At 37.9% G+C, this 16,800-nt stretch overlaps 1 protein-coding gene across 8 annotated transcripts in view; it reads left to right on the top strand.

Annotated features, from left to right (window-relative positions):
- Nucleotides 1-532: 532 nt before the first annotated feature.
- The window catches only part of si:ch211-1e14.1 (UPF0606 protein KIAA1549), a 42,941-nt gene continuing 26,673 nt past the window's right edge, over nucleotides 533-16,800 (top strand). For 6 of the 8 annotated variants that reach the window (XM_057835593.1, XM_057835589.1, XM_057835591.1 and 3 more), the window contains exons 1-9: nucleotides 534-737; nucleotides 1,336-1,591; nucleotides 11,304-13,289; nucleotides 13,472-13,560; nucleotides 14,195-14,354; nucleotides 14,466-14,596; nucleotides 15,062-15,251; nucleotides 15,397-15,456; nucleotides 15,548-15,693. In XM_057835593.1, coding sequence (XP_057691576.1) covers nucleotides 1,459-1,591; nucleotides 11,304-13,289; nucleotides 13,472-13,560; nucleotides 14,195-14,354; nucleotides 14,466-14,596; nucleotides 15,062-15,251; nucleotides 15,397-15,456; nucleotides 15,548-15,693 — 2,895 coding nt within the window. In that variant the 5' untranslated portion in view covers nucleotides 534-737; nucleotides 1,336-1,458. Of the gene's footprint in view, nucleotides 738-1,335; nucleotides 1,592-11,303; nucleotides 13,290-13,471; nucleotides 13,561-14,194; nucleotides 14,355-14,465; nucleotides 14,597-15,061; nucleotides 15,252-15,396; nucleotides 15,457-15,547; nucleotides 15,694-16,800 lie in introns of all 8 variants that reach the window. The other 2 variants (XM_057835587.1, XM_057835594.1) reach the window with 2 other exon arrangements.

The raw sequence follows: 16,800 nt of genomic DNA, 5'->3' as shown, positions 1-16,800 counted from the left end.
TCATCATGTACTCCCATGATTCTACCACTAGATGGATACGTGCACCAAGACGAGTACCTCACAAAGATGATGTCACTGACGAGCCCTGTTTTTTTTTTTTTTTTTTTTTTTTAATTCTAACCAGGGTGACGTCATTTCTGCCCGATGATTTTTAGGTCATTATATAAAAATATTAGCTCAGTCGATTAAATAACATAACAACGAAAATAAAACGCAGCACTTGAGTAGCATACAGTTTCCAGCAAACAGCTTCTTGTTCAAAAAGATTCCGAACTATGTAGGCATTCACAGAAAAATTATTGCATATGCATAATTTAGGATTCTGTCGTCTTTCTTTTCATAGCTGTGTGTGTTCTGCGCATCATTGCTTATATAGTCAAGGTTGCCGTGGGAGCCGCAGACGCTTATCGACAACGACCAACCTAAATTGAAAAATGCTTTGACAAGCAGCTAGCACAGCCAATAAAACCAGCGTTTACAGGATTATCGACGAATCATGCCAAACAGAAGGCGGGACTAACCCAATTCTCGTCCTGGACAAGAGACCAACTGCAGTAATCACACGAGTGTCAAAAATGATGCTGGTGGCCAACACGTTTGTATACATTTTTTAAAACTTAAGTCCGACATAGGCATCTTAGCACGTCAGTGTTCCCATGCCTTTCCTTCCGGTTCATGTAATTAGATTTATTGTTACCCAGACAAAGGATTTCATTGAGTTTTTCGCCGTGTTTGTGGTAAGTCTGCATGCGCAGCCATGAGCTGTCTGATGGAATAATTATGGTTTGTGATCATGTTAAAACAGGATTTGGGCTATAGTAACCACAACTAATATTTTGTGCAAGCATGTTGCCGAGTATTTTGTTTGCAGAAGTTGAGTTTGCAAATGACGAGAAAGGATGGAAGTCAAAAGAGATACTGTACCGAGTCTGTATTCCATCAGGATGGAAGCTAGCAATGTGATCCATGTTCCTCTCTATTCACATCTATTTCATATCGTAAAGCGTGTGGTAGATAATTCGAACAATTTGTTTGAAAATCATTTCGATACGCCTGGGTGTCTTGTTGAAGTTTGAGCTCCAACGTCAAAACTTTGGACAGAATCTAAGTGGCAAGTGCTCAATGTATACTCTGTAATACAGTACACTTAATTTTAAAACAAGTGGTTGTGTTCCTTTGGTTTTAAAATGAACCTTTCAGAAAAAACTGTCAAAATGTTTTAAAATAATAAAATACAGATGAAACACAATGCTCTGTCATTGTTATGGTTATGAACTTTTAAACCGAAAATGAGCTGATCTTTTGGGGGTGTTACATTGTTTCTTTTATTTACAGCAAAAAACTCACATGGTGTGGCAGAAGAAGATTCCAACCTGAAACACCATAAGGCCTGTCCTCTTGGATGAACCTTCTCCTTTGAACTATTTTGAGATGCCTTGAGCTAACCACCACCATAAAATGGCAGGATTGGTCTCCGTTGTGGGTTTGGTGGTGGCAGTCAAGACCTTTATGGATGCCTGTGGCTCAGGAACCATGGTTCTGGGGTTTATTTTGTTGATGAACATGATAGCGGCAAACTCGCCTGTTGCAGGTAAGGAACACCTGTCTCCAAGATGCACAATGTCATCGAATACTATTGTCGAGGAACACGACACTGCAGCACTGTATTTCTCCATCCATGCTTAAATGTGTGTGGTCTGGTTCTCTGTGTTCTGCAATACAAAATGTACAGCACTGTTGGATTTGATCGCAATGACTAATATGAAAAAAAAAAAGACATACTGTAAATGGCAGTGAACAAATTCTTGTAACAAACATAAAACAACCTCATGATTGAAATAGTCCCTCAATTTAATTTTTTTGGGGGCATTATATTTTTCAAAGCAGTCCTAAACTCCAAAATAGAGAAAATAAAGCCCAATGTCAGCCATCTGTTGGAATTTAAACATTTAAGTTGTTTTTAAAATTAAAATCTGTGTTAATGCATGTAATTTAAAGTTAATGTCACATAGCCTTCAAGACAATTGTGAAAATTCCATTTTCTTTACTATGTTTTTTTTTTTAAGCAATTACACATACATTTGTAGTCTGGTAGTTTGCTTAAGAAAAAAATCTCCTGATTTTTAAAAGCCATGACTGCTTCATGACCTTCATAAGGATGATGATGATGATTTACAAGTAGCACAATTACTACACCAGTTGAATTATCTACTTTGCCCTAATCAGTGAAATGGTTTAGATCAAAGCAGGAGGTTGGTGTTTTCACTAGACTTACTTTTATAGATGGTGACAGTGGTCCATTCACACCATCCCCCAACATTTTGCCTAGTTAAAAGACCCGGCTAACAGCAATCAGAAATCCATGATATTTTGTGCTAATAGGATTATAGTGACTGGCTGGCTGTCAGGAAGTGGAGAATTAGCAACAAACATGTTTATGCAATAACACCTTTGTTTGCAGCTTTATTTGTTAATTAAAACTCAACATTGGTTTCATTTCTCATACTGTACAGTGGCACTTCCAAAGTTGACCAGTCTTTTCTGTGATCATGTTGACCTTTGATTTGGTACATTGAGATGAATTGTATTTGAATGTATTCCATAGTCCAAAAATAATTACTGTCAACCATGTAAAAACTATTAAATGTCTTCCAGACATCCCTAATGAATAAATAAGTTTCATACTTCAAGAAGACATTTAATCGCCCAAATGTTACTTTAAAGAATAAATTATATGAAAAGTGTAAACCTGTCCAAGCTCTAAAACATTCATTGATTCTGTAATTCATTAAGAAAAATCAAAGAAAGTCTAAGTATCCACTACAATTTAGACTAGTTAGCTTCAGTTTTATTCATTTCTGCTGAATTTGTGTAATCCAATTCAGCGACTAATTAAAAAAGCATTTTCTCCCAGATTATTTGATTAGCAAAATATTAGTTTCAGTCCGAAAATACATTTTTATGCAGTACATAAACATATGAATCTATCATAAAGTCAGAATGTTTCTTCTCTGCCATCATCATGTAAGTACCACCAAAATTCTTTTGTATAATTCCATGCTTAAATGGCCAAACCCTAGCGATCTGTTTTTGGTTTGGCTTTAAATGGCCACATACTATATAATTTGATAGTATTGTCCTTTAAGTCTCTGTAAAATATTCATGTCACATCTACTAGTTGGCTGAGGTTTGTTTTCAGCAAATTTTTAAATGACTCTCAGACTCTCGATTAGTGTCTTGTAATATGTCTGTCTTCTCTTCTTATGGCAAAGCATCTGATGCATACTTTTGGTTGACTAAAATGAAGGCAGTCCTGTTCATGGACCATTCTCCCACAAAGTGCAAAAAGACTGCTTTACCATGGTTTGGATAGATATGAAAAGAATTCCATCCAGTCTTGGATTGGCCAGTGTCATTTTAAGAGCTCTTTTTTGAGCAGGTTAAACCACTACAATGTCCTCTGCAAAAGGCAAAACATTTTAAGTAAGAAGTATATTTTGAGTAAGTAGTAGTTCCCTGGATAGCTGTATACTGTGGCTTATTTCAACAAAAACAATGGAGTTTCCATTTAAGTCAACTAGAATGAAATGTATAATTTTTGAATGGCAACAAAATTATGTTATGTTTGCAACATAACAAAGGCAACAAGTGTAAACCAATGTTCAGCATGCACAGAAATCGTGTGATGGACAGACAACCTTGGAGCAATTATATCCTCAGTTTCTCCCGACTGGATACAATTTATTTAGTCCTTCTGTTAAAATATCCATAGGCTACAATCCTTATCCATTTTTCATTTTCTTAACTGTTGCCTCAAAAGAGGTCTCTTGCATTTCCGAGTTCACCTTCAAGTTTTTAGGTCAAACATAGCAAGGCAACCTGCATTTAATTGCTTTTCCAGATCTGACATGACACAGCACTTTCCTCATGTGTGTCACCTCTTTAGTCTGTGTTTCTTGGCAATTTTGAATTCAACAACATTTACTTTAAAATGAGACTAAAAGAATTTTGAAAAAAGACCACTTTTTTTGTCCTAGATGAGATCACAGAACTGCCGGCCAGCGAATATGAAGCTTATCAGCTGCGTCAAGAAATTCGATCCGTATGCGATGACAACATGGCCATTCATTATTCATAGAGCAGGGGGCTACTATCAGATCGATGCCTGGAAGCCTACAAAAGCCTAACTCGGGGTCTTCTAACATTCACAGGGTCATAAAGCAATAGTATTTATGTACATAATGTATTCAAATACACCCTTTGTCAAAGGTTTTGAGACTCTTTCTCATTCAAGTGAATGGTGAAAAGTCTCAAAACATATGTACAGTAAATGCCACAGACCACAAGGTTATTATTTTAATACTGTAGTATTCTTTTGATTTTGTACAAGCCATAAAGAAAAACACAAAAGCATAGCAAAGCCCTACTCCATCCATTATGTGACACTGGTTGACTTCTCATTTGTAAGTTCCAATTCTTCTTACATGTATTTTAAATTTCAAAGATTTTCAATATGTTAAGGAACATTTTTACATTCCTGTTGAAGAAAGATGGTATAAAAAAAAAATAAAGGTACTGTATTGATAAATATTCAAATTATATTATTTAGGGCGCAGGTTATAAGCATGAGCAAGCAAGCATAAATAGTATGGCCAGAACATACTGTTTATGATAAGTACATGATGAGACTATTTGATTTTTGTAAGTGCCTTCTTGTTTTTGTTTGTGTTTCTAGCTTTCTTGAGACTGGTGTGTGTTATTTACTCACTTTAAATGAATGATGGTCTAAATTACAGTATGTCTGGCAAAGTTAATATGCTATATCTCTCATTTTTGGCCTAATCCTACCTTTGAATTACTATGCAAACCACCGAACACAATGTCAATGGCAGTCCTTACTTGAAAATGTGATCTAGTTGAGCCATGCTTGATAAAGATAATGGTGTTATTCTTGTTTTAAACATTTTCCTTAACGTAAAAACAGCAGGAGCTCGATTGTCCTTGGTTTAGGCTCTGCAGCGGAAAAAATAAACACTCATGCTTAGTGTTCAGAACCACGTGTACCTGTATTTCCTTATCATTAACAGCAAAACTAAATTCATTTTAACTATAAGAACGTTACATTATTTTTTTTTTTTGTTGCAATCAGGTTTCTCCAATATGCATTCAAGCAGGTACAAGAAATTCTTTGTGTACTTGTGTTTACATTACATGTCAGATAGTTTTGTAAATCATTCTCATAATAGCAGAAAATAGTGTTTGAAACTTCAAATGTTCATTATTGTTTAGTAATGAGCTTTTATTCTTGCATGTGTGATCTTTCATGGATTTCGCTATTTTTTTAGTGCAAGATATTTATTTTAGCTCACTTCATGAACATACTACATACCGTATACGCAACTGCAGTATTATTATTCAATCACTGCTGTCACGTCCTGTCTGGCCGAGCATTTCTATCTGATACTTAAGGTATTCAGATTTTGTTTGTTCTTTCTCTTTGTGGGCCAAATTGATTCCAAGAGGAGGAAGGCAAGCAAGGGGGATTTTCTATGATTTAATTGTAGACGACTGTCGTCATTCAAACATTATCTGGTTAGCTTTTATGGTTGGGCATCCAGGAGAGGAAAGTGCACCTTTTGCAATATTGATTCTTCCACAATCACTGCTATAGTATGTTTCAAATTCCTTTTAACAAGACAACTAAGAGCACTGGAGGGGTGGAGCGTAAGCCAAGTAAGTAACTAATACATTTTAGCCCTAGCATTGTAAACCTCAACCAAGGAACACAGTTTAAAAGAAATGATAAGACGAGCTGTTTCTGTACTGTACATCATGTACACCAAAATTGAATGGTTTATTATTTAGTCCACTGCCCTTTCTTAGGGGCTAAAAATAAGTTGAAGAATACGATTACATTCAAAATTGTCTTCTAACCAAGGGCGTAGGTTTGGTCTCAACATTGTTAGGGACGATATAACAGCACAACCTCCATGCTATGCCTCCATGTACAGTTTTTGCAGGGGATGGGACATTAATGAGATCAAACAGATTGGGTGAACTGGGTTTAGGGCTACATTTCTCACAAATATGAACCTCATTAATTGATAGGCTAAATGATCAATGCAAAAGAAATCTGTATTGACTTATACTCACTTTCACGTGTATTGGTTCAGGTGATAAGCCGTTCGATTCAAACCTTTGTTTTCAAAAACTAGTAAAGATGAATTTTGAAAACGTCCAGAATAAATGTCTGGATTTTATTAGCAAATTGAAATTGCAATATTTGAACATAAATTATATTAACACACACACAATAAGTACAAACTTGTTAATAATCTTTCAACTATCCAGGAATGCTAAAAAAAAAAAAAATATTTGTCTATAAACGACTTAACATCGTCTAAATCGGGGGTCAGCAACCCGTGGCTCTAGAGCCACATGCGACCTTTTAGCGCTGCTCTACTGGCTCCCTGGAGCGTTTTAAAAAAAAGTTTTGAAAATGAATAAAGATGGGGAAGGGAAAAAATATTTTTTGTTTTAATATGGTTACTGTAGGAAGACAAACATGACACAAACATTCTTCCAATTTAATAATATTGTAAGGAAGTTAAACTTGTGGTGCCATTATAGAAAAGAGTGTACATGTGGTGAGTCATTCTATATAGGATGCATTGCAAAGAAAAAAAACATTTAATCATGAAGGTTCAATATGTATTTTTAGCCAACTTAGTCATTTTGATAGTAGGCTAATATAGTAGATACATACAGCATGTGTTGCCTTCATTATAAATTGTAAAAATGAACTTTTTACCTTGATTATGATTAATGTATGATTATATGAGAAAAATGTCTGCATAAGCTACATATAACATTTTTAAATAAATAATGTAGAAAATAAATTAATACATTTTAAATAACTGCAAGTCATCAGCTAATCAAACATGCACTTGAGGGGGGAAAATGGACTGGCACATTAAGCAAATGAAAAGGGTTAAATGTAAGTTTGAACATACTGAAAATAATTCTCTTAATTATGGTAGTGTCAATTATATACAACATATCATAACATGTGGGATGACAATCTAAATGACCTATATAACTGAACATTATATATGCAAATAAGGTTGCTTAAAATTTGATGGGGAAAATTTGAGCATCCTGAAAAGTTGGTAGTGTTATGTCCCTACCGTCCCTATGCAAACCTACGCATTTGCTTCTAACCAATTGTCATTTAATATTGTGAAATGTCAACGTCATGTCAAAGATTAGGTTGGGCAATTGCATTCAACTTTCTTGTCTGTTGAAAATGAAGGAATCTGACCTTCTAGCCAGACCGCTGGAATTGCGCCAGCCGGACCGCCAGACTCCCGCTGGTGCAGTTCCAACGACCCAGGCGGCGAGATCCCCACAATCCGGCCAGAAGGCCAAACTCTGCGCGTTCACCTTAGCCTTTAGCTTTTATACTGACTCCGTTTTGAAAGGTTTAAAGAAGGCTCACTGAAAACAACTTCATAATTTATTCACTCCGAACCAGACACCGCAGTTCCAGCTATAGAGTCTGGGACCCAGCTCCTTATTGGCCTCATGAGCACAAACGAAATCGTCCGTGCAATCAGATTTGTTCATTTGCGTGACGTGTTCTTAACGAGTAACGTCACTCTTGCGCGTCGGAATTCGTCTCCACAACAACACAGATGGCGAACGGGAGAGCCGATAATATGTTTCTATCCGCGGTAAATTAGTGTTTTAAATGACCAAAAACACATCGAGTCGCTAGAAAAGTCTGTCTCCCGCTCGCCATGTTGAATAAATTTCTCAGTTCTCCGCTCTCCTCGTGTGTTTACGTCCTCGCGCAAGAGTTTCTTGTCGGTCGTCGCTGATTGGTCCACTCCAATGTCTGTTTGCTGTGGCTTTCTCTGCCCTGGGAATTTGATCTGCGGGACGGTCACCAGACTCAATAGCTGGAACAGCGGTAAGTCTGGAGTTCAGGGCTACTCTTGGAGTCTTATCAGTTGTGTTATACGTTGCATATCGGGCGTTCTCCTGTGTTCCTTGTGTTGAGACAGAGCGTGCCGCCATTTGTTCTGGACTGTCCGGAAGAACTGATTGCGAGGGTTGGTGCGTCAATCTTGCTCAGTCAGTTGTATGACACACGCGCTGGATCTCCGTGATAACTGATAAGAAGGCGTTGTTTATCTCTTATGGCCTATAATCTGCTTGTTTTCCTTAAACTATGGTTTAAGTGCTATCTATTTAAATGTAGTGTGAATGAGTAATGCAAACAGTTAAATGGTGCCAACGAGAAAACGCACTCCTCTCCTTCAAAAATTAGCAAAAGAGCTTTGCGTTTTATTTTTATTGAAAGCAGTTAATTTTTCGATGTAGGGGACTAAAGCAGTTTTATATTTTCACTATTCAAGTTACGTATTTAAAATTCAAGTTTAGCATTTCAGTAATTCAGATCTCCTTTCTAATGGCACATATATCAGCCCATAATTTTCTATATCTCTTTTTTTAAGGAAAATTTTGGAAATTATCAATAAATTAATTGTAGTGAGATATAGTGACACATACAAAAATCACACTTTACTGGGAGATATTTACAATTATACATTTAGATTTTTAACGATTGTTGAATATCGAATTTTTTTTCAAACGGAGTTTGCTTAATGCATATCCTGTACAATTTAATAAGAGAATGTTTGACAAACATAAAGGGTCAGATGAATCGAAGTGGAATCTCATTAGCCTGTGATTTTTCACCCCATGAATAATTAAATTCTGCTTCATTAATTCTTTTGTGTTGTCAAACTAACGAGACTGTTTCACATTTTTAGGCATGTGGTCATTATGAGATGGATGGGAATGTGCATGCATGAAAATGTGTGCTGAAAAGACTGTCACAATATCTGTCTGTCTGGCTTGGCACCAGAGAAGTACATTTACAGTTTAGTACTAAATATGAAACTTCTTAAAAAAAAAAAATCAACAATTATAGAATCTTAGTTAATGCTGGTTATCTGTATTAACACAGTTTTTCAGTATGCATAAAAATGGAGCCAACGAAAGAAAAGATCATTCACAGAAATTCTAAGTAGGATAATACAAAGATTACAATATATAACTTGACATTCATGGCCCTGTGATATATTTGCCGGTTTCCATCTGTACAGGCCTTAGTGGTTTGTTTTACAGACATTGCCTGGTCAACAAAGTGTGGCCGGCCACATTTCAGAGGGCCAGGTGGCAGATCCACAATACAAAGTGTTAGCCTTCAGCCCTTCACTCATTACATACATACATACATACATACATACATACAGTGGGGCAAATAAGTATTTAGTCAACCACTAATTGTGCAAGTTCTCCCACTTGAAAATATTAGAGAGGCCTGTAATTGTCAACATGGGTAAACCTCAACCATGAGAGACAGAATGTGGAAAAAAAAAAAACAGAAAATCACATTGTTTGATTTTTAAAGAATTTATTTGCAAATCATGGTGGAAAATAAGTATTTGGTCAATACCAAAAGTTCATCTCAATACTTTGTTATGTACCCTTCGTTGGCAATAACGGAGGCCAAACGTTTTCTGTAACTCTTCACAAGCTTTTCACACGCTGTTGCTGGTATTTTGGCCCATTCCTCCATGCAGATCTCTTCTAGAGCAGTGATGTTTTGGGGCTGTTGTTGGGCAACACGGACTTTCATCTCCCTCCACAGAATTTCTACGGGGTTGAGATCTGGAGACTGGCTAGGCCACTCCAGGACCTTGAAATGCTTCTTACGAAGCCACTCCTTTGTTGCCCTGGCTGTGTGTTTGGGATCATTGTCATGCTGAAAGACCCAGCCACTTCTCATCTTCAATGCCCTTGCTGATGGAAGGAGATTTTAACTCAAGATCTCTCGATACATGGCCCCATTCATTCTATCCTCTACACAGATCAGTCGTCCTGGTCCTTTTGCAAAAGAACAGCCCCAAAGCATGATGTTTCCACCCCCATCCTTCACAGTGGGTATGGTGTTCTTCGAATGCAATTCAGTATTCTTTCTCCTCCAAACACGAGAACCTGTGTTTCTACCAAAAAGTAGTATTTTGGTTTCATCTGACCATAACACATTCTCCGAGTCCTCTTCTGGATCATCCAAATGCTCTCTAGCAAACTGCAGACGGGCCTGGACGTGTACTGGCTTCAGCAGGGGGACACGTCTGGCAGTGCAGGATTTGAGTCCCTGGCGGCGCATTGTGTTACTGATAGTAGCCCTTGTTACTGTGGTCCCAGCTCTCTGTAGGTCATTCACTAGGTCCCCCCGTGTGGTTCTGGGATTTTTGCTCACCGTTCTTGTTATTATTTTGACGCCACGGGGTGAGATCTTGCATGGAGCCCCAGATCGAGGGAGATTATCAGTGGTCTTGTATGTCTTCCATTTTCTAATAATTGCTCCCACTGTTGATTTCTTTACACCAAGTGTTCTAGCTATTGCAGGTCTGGTGCAGGTCTACAATTTTGTCTCTGGTGTCCTTTGACAGCTCTTCGGTCTTGGCCATAGTAGAGTTTGGAGTGTGACTGACTGAGGTTGTGGACAGGTGTCTTTAATGAGTTAAAACAGGTGCCATTAATACAGGTAACAAATGGAGCCTCGTTAGACCTCGTTAGAAGAAGTTAGACCTCTTTGACAGCCAGAAATATTGTTTGTAGGTAACCAAATACTTATTTTCCACTCTAATTTGAAAATAAATTATTTAAAAATCAAACAATGTGATTTTCTTTTTTTTGAAAGGTGGAAAAGCGCTATACAAGTATAACACCATTTACCTTTTTTTTTTTAGTAAAACCAAACAAAGCACGCCATGTTTTTTTTGTTCCATTAGATGAGAAATAGAATGTTCAGTGACATATTTAATATATGTATATTCATGCATAGAATAAAACTGCCTGTTGAACTGTCACAAATGTATTGCTGTGCCACTTCAGAGGAGAACTGCAATGACATGACAAGGTTGTGTGCCATCGTGTGACCTCAATCCACAGGCTACTGTATTTCTCAGGCATACTTGTATACATAGATACTCTGCAAATGTAAGAGACCATTGAGTGCTTACTGTAGGTTGATAGATCTATAATTGTTACTCTAGCAAGGTGACAATTAGCAATCAAGACAAACACTTGTTATTATTGTTAAATGGCCAAGTGCACATCACTTTAGTTTCAGCTTTTGTTGTTTTCTTCTGATATTTCATTTTTAACTGTCAATGGGGTTCACATTGCTCAATGTAAAACATAATTTTCTTTCTTTTCTGTAGATGAGCGTCTATTATATTCAACACACCAAACCAAGGGATTTCTTGGAGATGTTTCAAGTCCAACAAGGCCATCATTGTCACCTTCACCACCCTTCCTTACGAATGCCTTAGAGAGCCAAGACACGCGTGTCCCTCAACAAGTCATTCCTCAATCCCACCATGAATCCTTCACTCCGAGTAATCTCAATGCAAAAGAATCCCAGCCTCTTTCTACTCCGTCATTACCTCCATCTCAGCTGGCTTTGAGATCATTTCCACAATTTGAGAAAGCGAAACTTTCCATTGACTGGAATGAGGCCCAGATCAAATCTGCCAATCAAAAAACTCTCTTGCCAACTCCTTTAATATCTCAGATGCAGCCCCAGTTAAATGGATCAAGGCCTTCTGCATTTGAAAGGTCAACAGTGCCACAGCTTAGTTCTACAAAAGAAGCTCAAAATGTTCAAGGCAGTGAGTCAACTGCTACAACAATGACTAGAGTTCCTGGCGAACCCATGAATCCACTGGATTTCAGTGACACTCCATCAGACGAAGCTTACCATTTAGATCGTGTAGTATTATACCCTACAATGGGTACAATTCAGCAAGAGAACCAGCCCCGCCCAAGTGGCTCCACAATGACAAAGAGTAAACCGATGGATATTCTCCCCAACGCACATGAGATTCTATCCCCAAGCTACTATGTGCCTTTTATCAGCCCTTATCTTACTTCTGAACTGACGGAAGCTCCGCCAGAGGACTTCTACCCCACAAATACCATTGACTTTGACTGGGGGAGTGGAGATTTTTTGGAGACAATAGCATTCTTAAATCCTGAAGACGATGACAACTCCTTGGTAACCAAGGTTCCCGACACATATGATCAAGAGGACAATAGAGAACATTACAATACAGCCTTTCCCTCCAGGGTCGGCACATCCCTTTCATCCTTGCATCATCTTAATAGTGTATTGCCAACTTCAAGCCTGATGATAGAATATTCCACACACTTACCTCTGACATCAGTGGATCACTCTTCTCTTTCTCCTGTTCATACCACAATAGGTCACATACTGGAAGTTACTCCCACAATTAGTACTGAGCTAATAGAATCATCAGAAAGCATGGATTGGCAGGATACTTATAGCATTCAACCCACTGATGTCCTGTTACCTGACATGAACAGCTTGGAGTATTATACCACACAGCTGACTAAGGAGAACTCTGGTTCAGTGAGAGAAGTTGAACAAAGAGGTAATGTCACTTTGCTGTCCACCAGTTCTTTTGATACCAGGCCTACCAGCAGCATCAGCAATCACAGAAGTGTGACTGAGCAGGACTTCGATCATGATTTGTCTGGGTTTGAACCTCAGGGTAAAACAGTTATCTTGGGAACAACAGAGATTTTCAACAGCTCAAAGCCTTATTTGCACCATTCTGATGTGACAACGCCGTTTCTTGAACCCTCTTCTTCGATCTGGGCCACTCATATGTTAACCACAGATTGGTTTTTAGGCACTCATACTGTCAGCCCACACAGCTCTGTAGTTATACGTCCCAGCCCTTTAGATTTATTACCAGATGATGTAGTCTCTACCTTGTCTCTGACAGACGTCCAGTGGTTTGTCACAGAGGTCCTAAACCCTACTTCAATCCTTACTGCAACAGCTGCCTCCTCTGGTCCTACTGAGCACCTTCGTCCATCAACTGAACAAGCAATCAATATCACTTCAGGCTCATCCAATGCTACAGTGCTTCCTCCTGTTATGTTGGGAGATCAGGGAGTGACTAAAGATGAATTTGACAATCCAGACACAATGACCTTGATTCCAACCAACAGTGACGCTAATACAACTTCGCCCAACACCACATTTCCAAATGCCAGTGCAAGTTCCCATCAAACAGTCAACGTTACCTCTGTCATGGGTGGTGAGTGGCAGACTACAACTCTGACATCTACACAGTACCTCTGCAACCCTGAGAAGCCTGAGTACTTAGTTAAAATAGGTAAATCATTTTATTCTCCCTTATGAAATTATAATTCATTGGTATCTTTGCAAAAAACTGTGAAAAGATTGACAAATTAATTTTGAAGGCAAAATTGTACACGACGGTACTTATTTCACCATGCAGGATGTGGGAAAATATATCTAAAGTATATACGCCTGACTTCATCCTTCAATTTAAAGGTTTACCTTCTGGGGCCAAAGTTGAACACGTCACATCTGAAGTGGAAGAGATCCTGAAACGTGAATTTAACAAATCTGTGGCGTTACAGGTACATTGTTTTTGTCCACAGTATATTTAGAAAGATGCCGTATTTTAGTTATACTGCAATTACAGTGGGAACATGATGTTTGAGTTGAAATTCTAACTCACAACGTGCCTCTATTTGAATGAATGGAAAATCCATTTATCAGTTCCAGCCACTCAAAATACACCAAAATAAGATGTGTTTTTAACTATAATGATGGTAGTCTAAACATAATAATTAAATCCAGTGTAAAGAATGTAACGATTTTGGCATCATGATTTCATTTTTCAATGCCCCTTCTCTTAATGTCCCTTCTGGTGTGTACGTCATGGCCCACCTAATAAACAAACAAACATGTGAAAAATGAGTTTCAATACCAATTAACTCAGCAAACTGCAGTAATATTAGTAGTTTTAGTAGTCTATCCCTGTGAATATTGTTGTGTTGTTTACTGAAGAGGTGCTCATTCACCGTTCCTTTGCATCAATAACTTGCTCGGAACAAGGGTGGGGGGCAAATTGATCTGGAAAAACTTCTATTTTCCCTTCTAAACTCTAATGTTGAGATAACAGTGCACAGTTGTGTATCTACTTATTTTACTCTCATAACTTGAGTCCTATACTTATTGTCCAAAGTAAACTTTGCTTTTTTTTTCAAGGTTGTAGATCTACCACCAAAGTTTGTATTTCGGGTTGTATCTGATCCAGTTGTGTACACAGCAATATCTGTCATCAATGCCTTACGGAGGTCAGGGCGGCACTTCCTGCCTCTGTCACCCCACTGGATGACACAAGACAATAAATATCAAGTTCACACAGGTGAATTAGCTTTAAAAAATTTAAAAATAATAATGTAAATGTTATTCATATTTTATATTTATATTGTTTTCTTACTGTGTTTTAATTCCTTCTTATCCTCCATATGTGCAGTGCTACAGTTTGTTCCTGTTCAAGTTGACGTACGATTTTGTAACTTCAGTGAACACATTGAAAGAGGTTTGACCATGGCTTTTACTGAAGTGTGTCTGCGCTCTAAGGTGTCGACCAATTTCACAGTACATGTAAGTGGAAAACATGAAGTGTAATTTTGTACTTTGATGTACTTTAATTACAGTATTGAGAATCATCCATGTTTTAACTTTGTTGTTTTAACTTTGTTGTCTGCAGGCAAAATCTGTGTTGTCTATTCATAACTGAGGCTTTTGGTATCAATAAAGAGAATAAATGTTGAAAGGATTCCGCATCATCATTTATAAAACGTCTAGTTGCTAAAATTTTGTTAGTTTTATTTAACCTAAACTTTTAACTGTATTATGATTGCTGTAGTAATTCGTTTTGCAGAATGGGAACGTTTCAGGGATAATTTAACTAGAATGGCCAAGGTGAAATTTGCCAATTGTATAACCTAAAGTAATTTAAATTAACGGAATGTTTGAGAGTGAAAAGACTTTCCATGATAATAATGATGAAACTGAATTTGCCCTGTAGTCCTAAAAAAATAATTTTAATGTCACATTGTACTGCAGATTATCAATATTACCATGGCTGTTCCTAAAAACCAACAACAACTGGGGAGGTATCCAGTGGACATCACATTTACTGTGCACAGCCCTCAAGGTTATCTATTGGGGTCAGAAGTCAGCACTGCTCTAATGAAGCTCACCAAGGTGGAATTCAGCTATTATATGGGCTTTCCTGTTCAGCAGATTGCTGAGCGTAAGTTTTTTTTTTTTTTTTTTTTTTTAAATCAAAATAATAGTGTTTTTACTTAACTGTGCGGCACAATGAGTTCTTGCATTTGACCTTCTTATGGTTGCTGAAACAATGCCGTGACATGATTTTTTCCTCCCCACCTAAAAAGCCTTCCATTATCCAAAGTTGAACACAAGCCAGTTCCTTCGTTCCTCCTGGGTGAGAACAGGTAAGGTATTTTGAGTTCTGGATGATCATCTACCAAACGTTCATTCGGGAATGTACAGTGTATTCACCATATCTGTTGTTCATAAATATAGTTCTCCTGGGAGTGCTGGATAGTGAAGTCGGCCAGAGGACCTTTCAAGCAAACATAGAGCGCAGGATGGCCATGTTACTTGGGGAGGCAATGGGATCGGTCAGACGTGTCAAGAGGGCAACTAATGTTGGCAACAACAGCATTCAGGTAAATTTTGCAAATGTTAAAAACTGATGTTTTTTTTTCCCACTTCAGAACAATATAATTCTACTAAGCTCTTTAGTTTATATACCAAATGAACCGTTTTGTATACAGAACACTTAAAATAGAAAAATATCTTCCTTGTGCCATTTATAAATTGACATTGCCTGATGCAAGTCTAAACTATCCTGCTACCATGTAAGTACTGAGAGCTCATTATAGTAGCTTTTCAGTGTTTTTGTAACCCCTGAAATCCTTACTGCTTTACTAATCAGGCTCAGCTTTTGTGGGGTTGCCCTGCACCTGCTCATCAGCCTCACAGGCAGTTAGATGGGGCCATGTCCCCATAGCAACAGCATCCGATTCAGCCCAGAGGCGAGCCATTCATAAACCACTACTGCATCAAGTGTTGTTTCTTTCCTTCCCTGTGGCCCTCCTTGATGCTTCCTGTTTGTTCCAAAGCTGCAAAAATCAGATCAATTTTTCATTGTTTCTTTATCTAACCTCTGTCACAGATTAGTGTTTTGTAAAAGATTTAGCCATCAGAGCAAAGAGAAATGCAATACAGAAAGTTGTTGAACTGGAAGATTGCCAAAGTGTTAAATACTGTACTTCCTGGCCGAGTAGCAACCTAAGTGTGCCAGGCCTCCATATCTCCTTCTATCATAAAAAGCAGAAAGCACTTCAGAAGCAGTAGTGAGCAAACTGTGCTTGTATGCTTGTATGATTTTAGCTCTAAATTTAGCCTTTCCTGTGCTTATGTGTTTTAAGAGTCATGAATATGGATTTTATATTTTCATATAAAGGGCTTATGTGCCTGTTTATTATACCATCCTCAAAGAGATCCAGACGCTGTGGGAGCCTCGTTTGTTTCCTTTCTTTTACATTTCTAAACCTCTCTTCTAATGAGATTACATCATTGTCCTTTTCTGAAATTTTTTTTTCTTCCTTATGTCTCTGTTTTGACCCAATTTACACAAACGTAGTAAAATACAAAGAAAGGTTAATCCATAGTCTTCCCCATCAGTTGACAAGACAGCTCCTGCAAACATTGCGCCACGCCTTCCCATTGGGGGCCAACCCTGGCAGAGTTGACTTTCACTGTGATAAACT

Source organism: Corythoichthys intestinalis, chromosome 5, assembly GCF_030265065.1.
Source record: "Corythoichthys intestinalis isolate RoL2023-P3 chromosome 5, ASM3026506v1, whole genome shotgun sequence".
Lineage (NCBI taxonomy): Eukaryota > Metazoa > Chordata > Actinopteri > Syngnathiformes > Syngnathidae > Corythoichthys > Corythoichthys intestinalis.
This window is presented reverse-complemented; position numbering and strand designations above follow the sequence as displayed.